The 16,358-nt window shown below is 40.3% G+C and overlaps 1 protein-coding gene across 2 annotated transcripts in view; it reads right to left on the bottom strand.

The window, feature by feature from the left end:
• Positions 1–510: 510 nt before the first annotated feature.
• Positions 511–16,358, bottom strand: part of XRN2 (5'-3' exoribonuclease 2) — a 69,807-nt gene continuing 53,959 nt past the window's right edge. For both annotated transcript variants that reach the window (XM_081950501.1, XM_081950502.1), the window contains exons 28-30: positions 8,168–8,237; positions 1,873–2,017; positions 511–1,155 (exon numbers count right to left, since the gene is read on the bottom strand). In XM_081950501.1, the coding sequence (XP_081806627.1) occupies positions 1,099–1,155; positions 1,873–2,017; positions 8,168–8,237 (272 nt within the window). In that variant the 3' untranslated portion in view covers positions 511–1,098. The remainder of the gene's footprint in view (positions 1,156–1,872; positions 2,018–8,167; positions 8,238–16,358) is intronic.

Below are 16,358 nucleotides of genomic sequence, written 5' to 3'. Positions count from 1 at the left end.
TCTCTCCCACTCTATCCCTCTATCTACCTACCTACTTTTTAAATAAAATTGCCTCTTCAAAACCTTGGTGCGTCTTATACTCGTGCGTCTTATACTCCGAAAAATACGATATTTTCAATGCTTTCTTGAAAGAAATGTGGGATTCAACTGTGTTACTGGATTTACAGTATCTTTCGCTAACATGTCCCATATAGAATTATCTTGTGCTCCTCTAGTTCTGGCAAGAAACGTTTGTTGAAAGAAGGTATGTGTAACTAATAGTGTCGATAACATTTAGTCAACAAACAGGAATTTCAGATATTTGCAGAAACAAAACGTTCTTCAGTATTGGCCGTGTAGCTACACTTATTGGAATAGTAATTCAGCAATATATGGGCAACCACATATTATTCACCTTTGTATTTGTATATACATGCAGTATAAATGTCATTAAGCAAGGTAAGATTTAGATAAACTTAAGGCTCACACGCACTGCTTTTGATTGGAGTAGAGACAAAAAAGTACATAAAATTACTGTGTATAAAATTCACCAATTCATATTTTTTCATGTAAACTGATAAAATACAATCTTGATTGAGCTACACCCAAGAATTCCTATTCTTTTTAATGCTACAATATGAAATAAACAACATGATGCTATAAAAGCTGAAATATTTACTTGGGAAATTCAATAACCATATCTTAAAGGAAGAAATTAAAATGAAGCATTTAAAAAGAAATACCAATGAAGTCTTTAACTCTTGTGCTGAAGCTTTGCAAGACAAGGTCCAGAGTTACATAATTTGTATGTATGTTTCCATTGCTATTTTTCTTAACAATGCATTCTCTGGTGTGTGCGCTAATGGAAACCCTGATGTGAACAGCATTGGCAATATAATGTAATAAAGTCTCTACTCTTGGTAAAGACAGACCTGTACTTCTCCTTCATCAGATCAGAACATTTGCTCCTATTCTGAAGTACAATTGTAAATCAAAACAGCCATAATATCAAATCTTACTAGTAAAAATGTACACATCTTAAAAAGAAAGCTTATCCACCCAAAAATTATCCAGGTGATCTATATGATTATAAAAACAAGAGTGGAAAGTGGCAGAAGCCTAATTCCAGTTGTATCTTCCAGATGAGGGTGGCAATGGATAAGGTCTTCCATAACCCTGCAAAAATAAATAATACAGAATTATTTTATAAATTCCCAGCTTTTATCCAAAAGTGACACCCCTATCCAAATATTATTGTGTAATACAGCAAGCAAAGACAAGGAAATACAGATGGTCCTCAGTTAATGTCAACTATTGGGACAATTGCTGTTGCTAAGTGACATGGTCATAAAGCACTATATCATGTGATGGCACTGCTTCATGAAGGGAATTCCAATACTCCCAGTTGCTGTCATTCAATGAATCACTGCAGGTCAATAAGCCAGAATACCCTGTAGTCACATGATTGTCATTTGCATCCCCCTGCAAACTTTTCCTGGCAAAGAAATTTGCAAATGGCAACCATGTGACTGCAGGGCATTGTGATATAATTGTGAGACACGAGCGAAGGGCCTGGATTGTGGACACATGATGACAGGCATGCTGCAAAGGCTGGAAATCCAAGGACTGGTTGTAAGTACCATTCACTTGCCTTCATTGCAAGTTTGAAGAGTTGTTGAATGAGTTGTCATTAAGCCAGGACCATCTGTATGACAAGTATGTTGTTTATACAAGAGGTTTTTGATTTACAACCAAAATTGGGACTGGAGTTTGATTTATGTTGTGGTTGTAAGCCAAAACAACCGGGTGATTTTTTACCATTTTTATGGTTGCTGTTAAGTGAATCACATCCTTTTAGGGAACCACACAGAAATCACACTTTTCAAAAATTACCTGTCTTCCACGTTCCCTCTGATCACTGGGCCTTTGTGGGTAATTCATGAGTCCCCCTGGACCTTGATATTGATTTTGCTGATATGGTGATCCCTGGGAATGGGGCATGCGGTTCCAGGCAAGAAGAGGAGTGGCTCCAGAATTCCTAAAAGGGGCAAAAATAGAGGTGGAGATGATATATGCCAGTGATGGCGAACCTTTTTTGGCTTGCGTGCCACAAGTGGGGGGAGCGCAGGGGGGTCGAGTGCAGGCGTGCCGCACCCATAATGCAACGCGCGACCCCCCCAGTACGCATGCACGCACAATGCGCAACCCCCCCAATTTTTACATTTTTTCCCTCCCCAGGCTCCAGGGGCTTTATAGGAGCCTGGGGAGGGCGAAAAGAGCCTCCCCCGACCCCTCGGAGGCCCTCCAGAGGCTTCAGGGACTGTCCGGAGGCTTCCCTGAAGCCTTCGGAGCACTTAAAACCACCCTCCGAGCAAACCGGAAGTGACTTCCGGGTTGCTCGGAGGGTCGTTTTAAGCGCTCCGAAGGCATCAGGGAAGCCTCGGACGGTTCCTGAAGCCTTCGGAGCGCTTAAAACCACCCTCGGAGCAAACCGGAAGTGACTTCCGGGTTGCTCGGAGGGTGGTTTTAAGCGCTCCAAAGGCATCAGGGAAGCCTCGGACGGTCCCTGAAGCCTTCGGAACGCTTAAAACCACCCTCCGAGCAAACTGGAAGTGACTTCCGGTTTGCTCGGAGGGTCGTTTTAAGCGCTCCGAAGGCATCAGGGAAGCCTCGGACGGTCCCTGAAGCCTTCGGAGCGCTTAAAACCACCCTCCGAGCAAACCGGAAGTGACTTCCGGGTTGCTCGGAGGATCGTTTTAAGCGCTCCGAAGGCATCAGGGAAGCCTCGGATGGTCCCTGAAGACTTTGGAATGCTTAAAACAACCCTCCGAGCAACCCGGAAGTCACTTCCGGTTTGCTCGGAGGGTGGTTTTAAGCGTTCCGAAGGCTTCAGGGACGGTCCCTGAAGCCTCCGGGGGGCGGGGGAGGCTCTTTTCGCCCTCCCCAGGCTCCTATAAAGCCTCTGGAGCCTGGGGAAGGCGAAAAATAGCTTTTAAAAAGGTGAACTCAGCTGGCCAGCGCGCGCATGCACGCTGGCCAGCTGACAGGGCAGCGCCTGGCGTGCCCTGACAAATGGCTCCGCGTTCCACTTGTGGCACGCGTGCCATAGGTTCGCCATCACGGATATATGCTATGCAGTATAATTATTTTTATTTATTGGAAAACAATAGTTTTGCAAATAATTAAAATTGACTACATTTTTCAGTTCTGATTAGCATATAGCTAATTTATTCAAACAATTGAAGCCTTTTTAGTTCGTTAGAATAAGGTCATTCCTTCGTTATTAATAGAACTTGAAGTGAATACAGAAAAAATGAAATATTCTATAATATTCTATAATATTCTATAATATGATGTGTTTTTCACTTTCACATATAAATTAGCAACAAACACAATGATTTAAAAATCTTTCACACACAGTTCATAAAGACAATAGGAACCATCCATTACTGACTTTTTAACATGTGTCTATGCAGTGATCTGAAGCATCGATTTAGGATAAATCACATTATCAGAAAATATCAAGAATAAGCAAGTGGAATAGTAAAGCTTTATTCTCTGGACATTCAGACCACAATTAAGAATATATTCTTTCTAATTAATTGCAGGTTGTAAATGAATTCTTACTGCTGAGTAGTTTGAATCCAGGGTAGGAGTATTAGCTATTATCTCTACAAATCTCTATTATTTTACTCAATATGTCAGGAGGTCTGATCAGAAAGAAACCTTTTAAAGTTCTTTTGATGCCAGTTTCAATTGACCAGTGACCTAGCAACATAAGCACTAATTGGCATAGACAGATCAACATTTGCTCTACAGTTTATATGGGAACACAAATGCAATGTCTATTATCACTGAGAATACTATACTAAATCACTAACAAGAAATGATTCAAGTGTCCACATCAACAGGTGTACAAAAATGACTTATTAGAAAAACATACACACACACAGAAACCTCAGAAAAACAGATTAACACCAAGAGCAACCTGAGACACAAGTTAATCAATGTGATCATTAAAAAAAGCAAAATACTGGATCATTAAATACTGGATGTTTAATAAAGGTGATTAACAAAATTGGCTAGCTAGGCAATTTCTTACAACTGCAGAATATTTTGTAGATACCAATATACACAGTGCTTGGAGAATAGACATCAGACCACATTTGAGAATACACTTAAATGATTGCTATTTGGGCCATAATTTAATCTGTCAGAAATTACATGCCTGTGGTCTAAGAATGAGTTAATATTTCTTGAAGTTCCTTTTGGACCTCTATAAAACTAGACAACTAAGAATTCAAATAACTCTTTTTGGTTTGGTGAATCAAAGACAGCTTTACAACACATTGAATCCAATGACATCACCCTGTTAGTGACTGATGAATGAAATTGATAGAACGAATTCCAAATTCTGTCTCCTGTTTATACACAAACCATCCTGCAAGTAGGTTTGAAATGTGGGAGGAAACATGTTAGCTTGTAGTCTGTGTTTCCATTAAAGAGCTGCGAAGTATTCTAAACTGTTCTACGTGTTTTTGCTTCTTTCGCCAAGGAGAAGCCAGTTGAAGTAAAACCCTTGTGCTCTGATTCCAATATTCCAACAGTGCATGCCCATTAAAAAGAAGGGACTTTATTCTCTTGGTCACTGATTAGAAGTGATAACTACTAGTAAATGATATTTTCTGTGGTGAGTAGGCAGGGATTATTGCTCTATGAAGTGTTGAGAGCTCAGGGGCAAAGCTGTAGAATGGGTCAGATTCAGTCCAGAAGAGATGCTTCAGAATGAAATGGCAGCCCAAATACAGCACCTCATTAAAGAAGTTATATCTGTCTCCAGGAATGCTCATCTGCAGGGGAAGCCTCCCTAGAAATAGGTATTTCAGGCATTGAATGAAATAGCTGTGCTCCCATGTGTTTCAAAGCAGTTCCTTCTAAGTGAATCCAAAAAACTAAACAGTTCCACTTAGTAGTGATCTTGGAAACATGGATTGTTTCCTCACCTATGATGACTTTTTTTCTAAAATATGTTTTGTATAATAAATTGGTGCTGGATCCAACTGAAGATCCATCAAGTTACAATTGTCTTATCTATAGCAACCAAAAGCAACTATGAATATAGTTGTATTTGACCTCAGTATCTAATATTCATAGATCTATAATTAGGCCATAAAAATGTCACCCCGCTTGAAATAATACTCCATAGAGAAACCAAAATTTTGGAAATGTATCTATGAATTACATTGTAGTACAGGTAATCCTTGCATTAAGACCATAATGGAGCTTGCACATCACAGATGTAACTTATGACTGTCGTAAAATAGGTTGATCATGTGACTGATCCACTTTTAAGACCTTTTTTGGTGGTGATGATTAAGTGAATCACTGCAATCGTTAAGTGAATCCATGGTTGTTAAGTGAACACAGTGGTTATTAAGTGAATCAATAGCTCCCTATGAGCACGATTTTGTTGAAAACTGGAAGTAAAAGCCAGTTTTTGGCAAAACTGTCATAAAATGCAATCGTGTGACCATGGGACATTGAAAAGGGGCCATAAGTGTGACCTGGATGTTTAGCGCCTAAAGAATGGTCATGTCACTTGCAGAACTTAGAATCCAGGGCATAAGTATTCTCCCGCCAGGAAGATCTGTCAGAAGTTTGAAGGCTTGCTAACTGGTCATAAATCAAAGATTGCCTGTATAATAATTGTTTCTAGTTTGAACTGAATTATATGTCAGATACAGAGAATCTGTATTTCAATTTTACAGGCTTATCTACATCAGAATAGGTTCTTAGTAATTTGGATTGAATTTATTATAGCTCATAATTTTACAATGTGAATTATCCTGGGATGACCAAGGTTCTTGATATTCCATTGTATCTTAAAGATTAATATACTTAGACCTTTAAAACAATACAGTATATTCCATTATTTACAACCAACTAATGATATACTGGAAAGCTATAATGTCCATAATATTTTTAAACCTCTTGTTAATTAATCTGTATTTTATTCTTTTTTATTTATGCTTGACGTATTTTCTTTAAATCATCTAATTAAAAATATTGCAACTGATTATATAAGAAGTCCAATAATAGAAATAATTTAATAAGCAGTCAAAATACCACACCTTAATGAAATGTTATGTATTATATTTCTATCCTACAATTCCTTCCTCATGTTTGCCATCCAAGTACTGACTAAACTGAGATTACTGATTACTGACATCTGAACAATTTCATTTTGGATAATCACCACTGTTCATTTGGCAATTGCTGCATCTGGGATTGTTTACCAAGTGTTTTTTTAAAAGAGAAGACAATGGATATATACATTTGACCCACCAATAACATGCAATCTCAACCTAGAGAATATACAAGAAATGTACTTTGGAATATTCCACCGCATTGTTCTGGAATTTCTATGTTCAAAATGGCATCAATAATAAATGGGAACAAAATGTAGAATATAATACTTCTAAACTTTTATATTACATTTTTGTTTTTATCATTGAGGCATGTGTCTTCTGTGATTAACTACTACTTTCTTAAATACATCACACCCACTATTATTTGAAAAAATATTTTGGTAGGTAGATACTGTGTTTCTCCAAAAAGAAGGCCAGGTCTGGCAGGCATCAGAAGCCGAAATGAAGGCCAGGGCGATGCGTGCGAGTGGTGGCAAGCGGCCGCAGAAGGTGAGGCAGGTGTTGGGGTGTGCAAGGCCAGGTAAGTAGGGCAGCTCCACTATCACCCCTCCCTGGGTCTTAATTAGGGCTAATTTTGTGGGTGGGGTTTAATTAGATTCCATGCGCTCAAAAATATGGTAGGGCTTCTTTTCAAGGTGGGTCGTCTTTTTGGAGAAACACGGTAGGAGGGAAACTGCTGAAATAAAGATTCTGAAAATTATATAAACTAATATATGAGTTTAATATGTAATTTAAAATTAATTATCCTGAGAGATACAGAGGTCTCCCTGTCATGAATAAATACAACATAGTTAACATATGAACAAATAAACAAGCTCCCCAAAGAAAACAATACTACTCTCTATCTTTGTATAAAATTAAAATCTTAATCATGTCATTTCCTCTATATTTTATCTGCTACCCTAATTTTACTCAAGTCAAGACATATTTTTTCTTCGTTAAATATAAAATAGCTGAAGAAAAGATTAACCTTGTCACAAAAAAACTACAATGAAAGCATCAGAGCAGTTTACTAATGAAGACATTCCAGTTTAGAAATATTATATTGCCTTATCATACAGAAAAATTAAATCTGTGATTCACTGAATATAATAAAAATTGCAATGAATTGGGAAGTAAAGCAATATATTTTGTTATGACTTCTTTTCTTTTACTATGGAACGATGTGTGAAAATATGTTTAAATTAGCAATAATTTTAAATGTACAATCTTATTCTATAATATAGATATAAATTAATGACAAATATTCCAGGATATCTGGTTTTAAGGACACACATTCAGCTTCTCACCGAAGGACACATATACAAGACATCCCTTATTATCAAACCATGTCACATTCTCTCTGTTCCATGGTACTTATTGGACTGCAGATTCCTTAATCCTCCCCAGAGTCCCTCCTGTATTTAATTCAGTTCAGTCTTAAGTAGTTAAAGAAACTGTTTTCAGTAGCAACTAATAACTACTGACCTATAGTGACACAGCCCTACAATAGACTTGTCAGGTCTGAAAAAGCTGTACCAAAGAAGCTGATTAGGACTTCAAGAGGTCTGTAGCAAGAATCAATGGCTGGTCTGTGCTAATACTCTAGTTCCAACACAGAGCTGATAAAAGTGGACCACCATTAGTTATGCCTCATTAAGTTTCACAACTCTATTAAAAAGAAATTTGTTTAGCCTATCCAGAACCTAATGCAGGTCTGATCTGCCAGTGCTGAAATTCAGTGCTGTAAAAGCTTCAACAATATAAGGGCCAAATCTGAAGAATGCAACATCCCATCAAAATTAAATTTCTAATATATTCATGGAAAAGGTTTTCCTTTAAAAAATTTATCCAACAACAACAAAAACTAGACAGAAACCATTACCGTTAAGAACAAAAAAGAAGAAAGGTGAAATTATAACTTACCCCAAACTTTCCAAATATCATAAAGGAAAACAGTTACTTCAAAACCTAAAATATATTTTGCAGAATATATATACCTGTCAAATCTTTGTGGTGGTTGTTGAAATAGAGGTGTAGGAGCTTGCCAGGAATCTTGGGGCCTAAGATCTATAAACAACACAATGTAACATTAAATCAAATTAAACATTAGCATTACATTTAAATTTAAAATATTAAATACAAGCAATGGTATACCGTATTTTTCGGAGTATAAGATGAAACTTTTTCCCTCAAAAAAGAGGCTGAAAATCTGGGTGCGACTTATACACTGAATACAGAATTTTTTGCCTCCCGAAACCCTGCCCACTTCACTAAAATGGCTGCGCAGAGTCTGTAGAAGGCTTTCAAAGAGCTCCTAAGGGCTGGGGAAGGCAGAAATGAGTGAAAAAAGGGTTGTTTTTTGCTCAATTTGGCCCCCCAGCCCTCAGGAGTACTCTATAAGCCTTCTAAAGGCTATGCATGCAATTTTTTTGACAAAAAACAGGCCCGTTTTCACGAAAAGGGCCAGTTTTTGCTCCTTTGGGGGGGGGCACCCCCCAGGAACACTCTACAAGCCCCCTTAAGGCTATTCATGTCTTTTTTTTTGAAAGAAACGAGCCCATTTTCACGAAAAATGGGCTGTTTTGGGGAGATTTGCAGAATGCAAAAACTTTAAAAAAAATTTTGCCTCTTCAAAACCTTGGTGCATCTTATACTCTGAAAAATACGGTAATATGGCTATCATATGGACTGTAGAAATCTAGACAACCTCTAGAAAATTCTCTTTGTTTATCCTGGTTTATAATCATAACAAAGATTTGGTTTGGTTTTATCTCTTCAGAGTCTGTTGCTGTTGTAGCTATCCAAATTTTTCAGTCCAGATACAACAGTCATAAATATAACAAAACAAACTCCCTACCAAAGCAACAGTGATCAATGAAAACTCTTACTTATATTTAATGGTAAGTAAGTCTTACTGTAAGAATTACTACCTAAAGGTTACATTACTATATTGCATACTAATGACAAATGACAATGACTGTTTAAATGGTTATGCTGTAGCCTATGTGGCAGGTATCATCCACTTAATCCCTTATTGTCCATCCTGGTTTTTGTTCGGGGAAGCTATATAATAAGATAATAAGTACACATATTTTAATATATACTAAAAAAGAAACAAATTATACAGCAAAGGGTTAAGGTATATATTTGGATGAACTATTGCTAATTAACACAAAGCATTTCAGCTATTCAAAAGCCTAGCCACTATCTTCTTAAACTTTTCTTTTACAAGTAGTCCTCGACTTACAATCTTTTGTGTAGCAACTATTCGGAGTTACAACGGCACTGAAAAAAGTGACTTATGACAGTTTTCACTCTTACAACCCCAGTAGCATCCCCATGGTCATATGATCAAAATTCACATGCTTGGCAACCGGTTCATATTTATGAGAGCTGCAGTGTCCAGGGTCATGTGATACCCTTTTCACCTTCTGACAAAGTCAATGGGGAAGTCAGATTCACTTAACAACTGTGTTGCTAATTTAACAACAGCAGTGATAAACTTAACAACTTTGGCAAGAAAGGTCATAAAATGGAGCAAAATTCACTTAACAAATATCTTGCTTAGCAACACAAATTTTGGGCTCAATTATGGCCATACGTTGAAAACTACCTGTACTACAAACTATATAACAAAAGTATATGAGAAGAATATCACATTAACAAGCTGGGCTATTAAATGTATTATAACAATTGCACTGTCTTAGGGGGTGGGGGTCATATAATCATCATTTGAAACCTTCCCAGATGGCTTCTGACAAGCAAAGTCAATGGGGGATGCCAGATTTGCTTAATGACTGCATGATTTCACTTAACAAGTGCAGTGATTTGCTTAACAACCATGGCCAAAAAGATCATAAAATGAGGTAAATCTCACTTAGCTGCCTTGTTTAACAATGGAAATTTTGGAGGTCAGTTGTGATTGTAAGTCAAGGACTACTTTATTACACCCATTAAATTGTTAATATTCAAGGACCTTGGGGCCTAGTGATTTCTACAATGTCACACTGTCTTTGTCAACTGAAACTTTAAAAACCTGGAATCTCTGGAAGAAAACCTGAGCTTCTAGAAGACTTGTGTTTGAATGATCTGACCTGAACAAAAAGGCTTTTATGGAAGTACATGCAGAGCAGAGATGACTGCAACTGATCTTTGCAGGATGAAACTGAGTCTAGTTCAGTTTTCAACAATAGTTGAAATAGTACAATAGTAATTCCCACTTTGTGTATTATTTGATCAAAATCATTTATGCCTAACAGGCAAAACAATTTAACTTTGTAGAGTATTTCTCATTACTCCCTTATAGGTATTTGAAAATCAGATTTAAGTTTACATATGGTAATTAATAGCATCTTCATAAGGAAAACAAGGGAGAGCAATAAGTATCACACACACAAGGCATTTCATTTCTAGAATTTATTCCAAAATTGATCCCCAATTTTGAACAAAATCCATTTTTGGGAAAGAAAAAAAGGAAAATAATAAAAAAAAGCTGTCCCACCCACCTTATTAATGCAGCCCTCAGAATACTATACAAAGCATTAGAGGTTACATATCTACTAGAGTGCATTTTGTTCTGAAAATATCTACTATGAAATATACAACTCCATATCAAAACTCCCCCCTGACATTAGAACTACTGTTGATCTCCGCTCCTTCCGTAAGAAACTCAAGACCCACCTGTTCCGGCTAGCAGGCCTAGCCTAATCGGAATCTTAAGTACAATCTATTACTGCCCTTCCTGGATGGCTTTTTAATATTGTAAATTTTGGGGTTTTAATTTGGTTTTAGACTGATTTTAACTTGAAATGAGTTTGGGTATGTCACAGACCGTATGTTTATGTCGGTTGTCTAATGTATTGTTGTTCTTGCTTTGTTGTTTTATTTGTACTGTCTGTACACCGCCCCGAGTCCCTGCGGGGAGAGGGGGCGGTATATAAATTTAATAAAACTCAAACTCAAAAAGACAACACTTAACTATAGTTCTCAGTTGAAAAAATATATAATGAGGAAATAATGATAATAATGGAAAACAATTAATACCTAACTTTGGACTATTCATTACAGCTGGGAAAGAAAATAGAAGGAAACATAAAAGTGAAAAATGCAGACCAATAATACAGCTCATGGTAAAAAAAATGGACTTAAAGAATTCATTAGTGCATAAAATGTAAGCAATTCTTTGAACTGTGCTAAGATTCAAACTGCTCTTTCTAATAGCAACTCAAGTGACAACTTGTGCAATCAGTATGGCAATCAAAGATTTCATGTTTACCAATTTAAAATTGTTCTGCCCAGCCCCCAGCTTGATTAATAGAAAGTCGGCTAATTGACAAGTTTCTGACTGAGATGAAAGTAATACAATCATACTCAAGATAGCAAAAACCAAACCTATATTCACACAGTGCTTCCAGACTCCACTTGACTCTTAGAAGCTATTAGCATATAATTATTCATCAACTGAAAATCGGCACATCAATATCAAATCATGGAATGCCACCAACCTTCATTGCTAACCGAGAGAGCCGAAGCTGAAATGACTACATTACTTTGCCATATTTTAATATTGATTCACTTATAAAAACACATTATGGCTTTAAAAAAAAAGAAACCAAATGTGAAGTGGAATTGAATCTTTTTTACAAACAGTTTTTGAGCTGCATCTTGACAAGCCAGTAACATCAACAAATATTTTTAACATGATTTCTCAAATAAACATTCCCTTCCCAAAGATACCTTAACAAATACTGTATAGGTATATAATTCTGGTTTTTAATGGCGTTACTAGGAATTGTAGTTTATGACTAATCACTGCAAATTTGGTTGTCTAAGATACACTTACTTATTTTTATTGACATTTCTTTATAGAATGGCCAATCTGCTGCCCTAAAGCCCTTTTTCAGTTTACCTACAGCCCCATTGACTACAGTACTGACTTTCATTGGCATTATTCCCAAAACCAGATTTCATTTGTTGTAAAGTACTGTGTAAAGTTTCCCAACAATGCCATAATGAACACATAAAAAGGGCCAATGTTTCAATACAGAAACTAGTGATTTATTAACAGCTTCATTAGGCAAGATTTATTCGCAGACATTTCTTTTGCTTTGTCTATCTGCTTCTGAACTTTGCCCCTGTTCCTTTCCTCCCCTCACTATGTGTCATAAATCATGTTGCACAATAAATACACCAATCTCAAACCAGCTACTGTAATCTGAGATCCAGCTCTGCGACGGTATGAGGGGAATGTCAACACGGGGAGTTGACACCCTTCTCCCCTCACTTTTCAAAAGCAATATGTGCAAGCAATTTGAGTACAAGTATAGGATTCAAGGCTACGTCCTTCCCCAAGGCTTGTTTGGATTTTTTTCATGGAATCTTTCTATAAGTCGATCAGCCTGGATATTTCTACTCTTTACCCAAGATGCCTCTGATAAGGGGTAGCCCTTCCACTTGATTAAGTACTGGAGTTGTCCCCTGTGCCACCTCAAATCAAGAACGCACTGCACTCCATAATGGGGTTTGGCCCCCTATGACCACAGGGCCTGGGGGCTCCCGGGGCAGTGGTCTCAAAGTGGATCCGACCACGGGTTTAAGTGGCTACTATGGAATACTGGGTGTATCCTCCCTAGCAGTTGGGGCAGTTTCAGTTGTATTGAGACTGGGTTGATGATCTTTACTATGGGGAATGGTCCCACAAACTTTGGTTTGTTTCTTGCTAGGGAGTCTTAACCTCAAATATTTTGTGGAGAAAACCTTTTCTCCCACTAAGAATGGACGTTGTGGAGCTCAGTGCTTATCTGCCTGTTTCCTATAGGTTTGTGCTGCTTTAGCTAGCGCTTTTTTGACATTCTCCCAGGTTGCTTTTAGCATTGACATCCAGTCAGTCAAGCTGACTGAAGAGGAGGGATCCCTTGGATACTCAGGCATTGGAACGAAGTCCATGCTGCTCACTACTTTGAACATTGTTAGTCCTGTGCTGCTGTGGAGGGCATTATTGTACGCGACCTCAGCGAAAGACAGAAGGTCTGGCCAATTGGACTAATGATAGTTCACGTAGCACCTCAGGTACTGCTCCACCATAGTGTTCAGTCTCTCTGCCCCCCCATTGGTGCTCGGGTGAAAAGCCAAGCTAAGGCCCTGGGATGACCCAATGGACCGCAGAAACTCCCTCCAGAACTTAGCTGTGAACTGGACCCCTCTTTCTGAGATAATTCTTCGAGGTACTCCATGTAGATGTGCTTCAGGAACAGTTTGGCCAGCTTGTGAGCTGAGGTAGTCTGCTGCAGAGAATGAAATGTGCCTATTTGGAGAACAGATCTATTACAGTCCAAATCACAGTGTTTCCCCCACTTTTCGGCAACTCTACTATAAAGTCCATTGTGATCTCCTCCTATGGCCTTGTTGGCTCTGCTATTGGTTGCAGCAGTTCGGGGTGGTTTCCTGGTCGCCTCTTCATTGTGGTGCAGATTGTGTAAATTTTCACGTAACTGTCCACATCTTTCCTTATTTTGGGCCACCAGAACTGCCTCTGGGCTAAATGTAATGTCTTTAGGAATCCAAAGAGGCCTGCCGGTTTGGCCTTGTGGCTCCTCTGGAGAATTAGGGTGCATAGGGATTCCGGGATGTAGAGTTTTGTCCCCTTCCATGCAAGGTCATCTCTGTTTGTCAAGATGTGTTAGTTATTTTGAAACCCGGGGTCTTCTAGCAGTTCCGTTTTGAGTCTTATGGTTAGGTCGCCTGCTGGTTGGTCGTGCCGGTCACGGTGTTGTCTGGTGATCACTTGGACAGCTATTTGGGTAGAGGGAATGATGGCGTCCATCACCTGCTCTCGTTCACATTTGTACTGGGGCATGAGGGAGAGGGCGTCAGCTAGAAAGTTCCTCTGCTCTGGAATGTGCTTTAGTATGAAGTCGAAGCGATTGAAATATTGAGCCCATCGGACTTGTTTGGGTGATAGGGATCCTGAAAGACTCCAGATTTTTATGGTCAGTCCATACTTCGAACGGTTTCTGACCCCCTTCCAATAGGTGTCTCCAGGTTAGCAGTGCCTATCTCACTGCAAAAGCCTCCTTTTCCCATGCAGCCCACTGTCTCTCTGTGTCTGTGAGCTTGGGGGAGGTGTAGGCACAGAGTTGTAAGTTTTCCTGGTTGTTTCTTTGGAGTAGCACCGCTCCCACAGCCATGTCGCTGGCATCTGCTTGGATCACAAAGGGTTGCTCGGGATAAGGATGCTTCAGCACTGGTTCCTTTGCAAACATTTCTTTTAGCATCTCGAATGCCTCTTGGCAGGTTAGGTCTCACTGTAGAGGCTGTCCCAGGTGAGGTTTTGTTCCTGGGCTCCCTGTCTTTAAGAGGTCTGCCTGGGGTTTGGCAATCTTCGCAAAGGAGGGGATGAATTGCCTATAGAACTCCGGAAACCTTAGAAAGCTTAGTAGCTGTCTGCGGGTGTGAGGGGGTTGCCAGCCTAGGACAGCTTGTACTTTGGCTGGGTCCCTCTCTATTCCTTCATTTGACACTTGGTAGCCCAGGTAGTCTAGTCGTGCACAGTGGAATTCACATTTTGATAGCTTGACGTACAGGTTGGCTGCCAGAGGTTTTTCCAGTACCTGTTGGACTAGGGCAGTGGTTCTCAAATAGTGGGGTGCGCCCCCCAGGGGGGGCGCGAGGCTCCATAAAGGGGGGCGCGAAGACTCCCTTTCCATCTGGGTGCAACGGCGGCGGCGGACTGGAGTTTCCCGCCAAGGTTGCCTGTCCGACCAGCCCCCGCTGGCTCCTGGCTGAGGGAGGAGCTGCCGCTCCGCCTTCTCCGAGCGGGATCCACGCCCTGCAACTGGCCGTGAGGGGAAGGTTTTGGCCAAAAAACGGGCCATTTTTGCCCATTTGTTGCCAGTAGAATGCTTCTGGGGGTGGGGGAGGTGAAAAATGGGGTGCACAGATGCCCCAGGAGGCACAAAAAATGGGCCCCTTTTCAACCCCCCCCCACCTTCAGAAGATGATAGAGAAAGAGAGAGCTAGTGAGAGGGAGGGAGGGAGAAGTGAGACAGAAAGAGATAGACAGAGAGAGAGAGACACACACACACAGAGACAGAGAGAGACAGAAGGAGAAAGAGGGACAGAAAGAGAGAGAGGAGAGAGAGACCGAGAAAGACAGAGAGAGACAGAGAAAGACAGAGAGAGAGAAGAGAGAGACAGAAAGAGAGAGTGAGACACAGAGAGACAGAAAGAGACAGAGAGAGAGGAGACAAAGAGAGAGAGACAGAAAGAGACAGAGAGAGTGAGAGAGAGACAGAGAGAGAGAAAGAGAGAGGGAGACAGAAAGACAGACAGAAATAGAAGAAGAGACAGAAAGAGAAAGGCAGAGAGAGAGAGAGAGGGAGAGAGACGAGGGAGAGAGAGAGACAGAGGGAGAGACCACTTGGACTGTCTTCGCATCTGGGATGCATGGGTCTTTCCCACTGAGACGAGCAGGTGTTGTTTCTAGAAATCACTGCATGCAGGAAATATATGTGTGTGTTTGTGTGTGTATGTTACGGTGAAAGACCGAAATTGGTGAATGTCCGAAATATTTGCTAAATGCCCTTATTTCTGACTTACACCGGTGAATGTCGACATTCACCAAGTATGTTTCCCCCTCTCCTTGGGGAGGAGGAGAGCCAGAGGATCGCCTCTCTTTGGGGAGGAGGAGAGCCAGAGGATCGCCTCTCTTTGGGGAGGAAAGTACGTTTCCCCCTCTCTTTGGGGAGGAGGAGAGCCAGAGGATCGCCTCTCTTTGGGGAGGAGGAGAGCCAGAGGATCGCCTCTCTTTGGGGAGGAAAGTACGTTTCCCCCTCTCTTTGGGGAGGAGGAGAGCCAGAGGATCGCCTCAAAGGATGCCCCAAAGAGAGGCAAAACGTACTTTCCTCCCCAAAGAGAGGCGATCCTCTGGCTCTCCTCCTCCCCAAAGAGAGGCGATCCTCTGGCTCTCCTCCTCCCCAAAGAGAGGGGGAAACGTACTTTCCTCCCCAAAGAGAGGCGATCCTCTGGCTCTCCTCCTCCCCAAAGAGAGGGGGAAACGTACTTTCCTCCCCAAAGAGAGGCGATCCTCTGGCTCTCCTCCTCCCCAAAGAGAGGGGGAAACGTACTTTCCTCCCCAAAGAGAGGCGATCCTCTGGCTCTCCTCCCCAAAGAGAGGGGGAAACGTACTTT

This window comes from Natrix helvetica, assembly GCF_964273705.1.
Source record: "Natrix helvetica genome assembly, chromosome: 4".
Classification (NCBI taxonomy): Eukaryota; Metazoa; Chordata; class Lepidosauria; order Squamata; family Natricidae; genus Natrix; species Natrix helvetica.
Note: the sequence above shows the minus strand (reverse complement) of the source record. Positions and strands in the feature narration are given on the sequence as shown.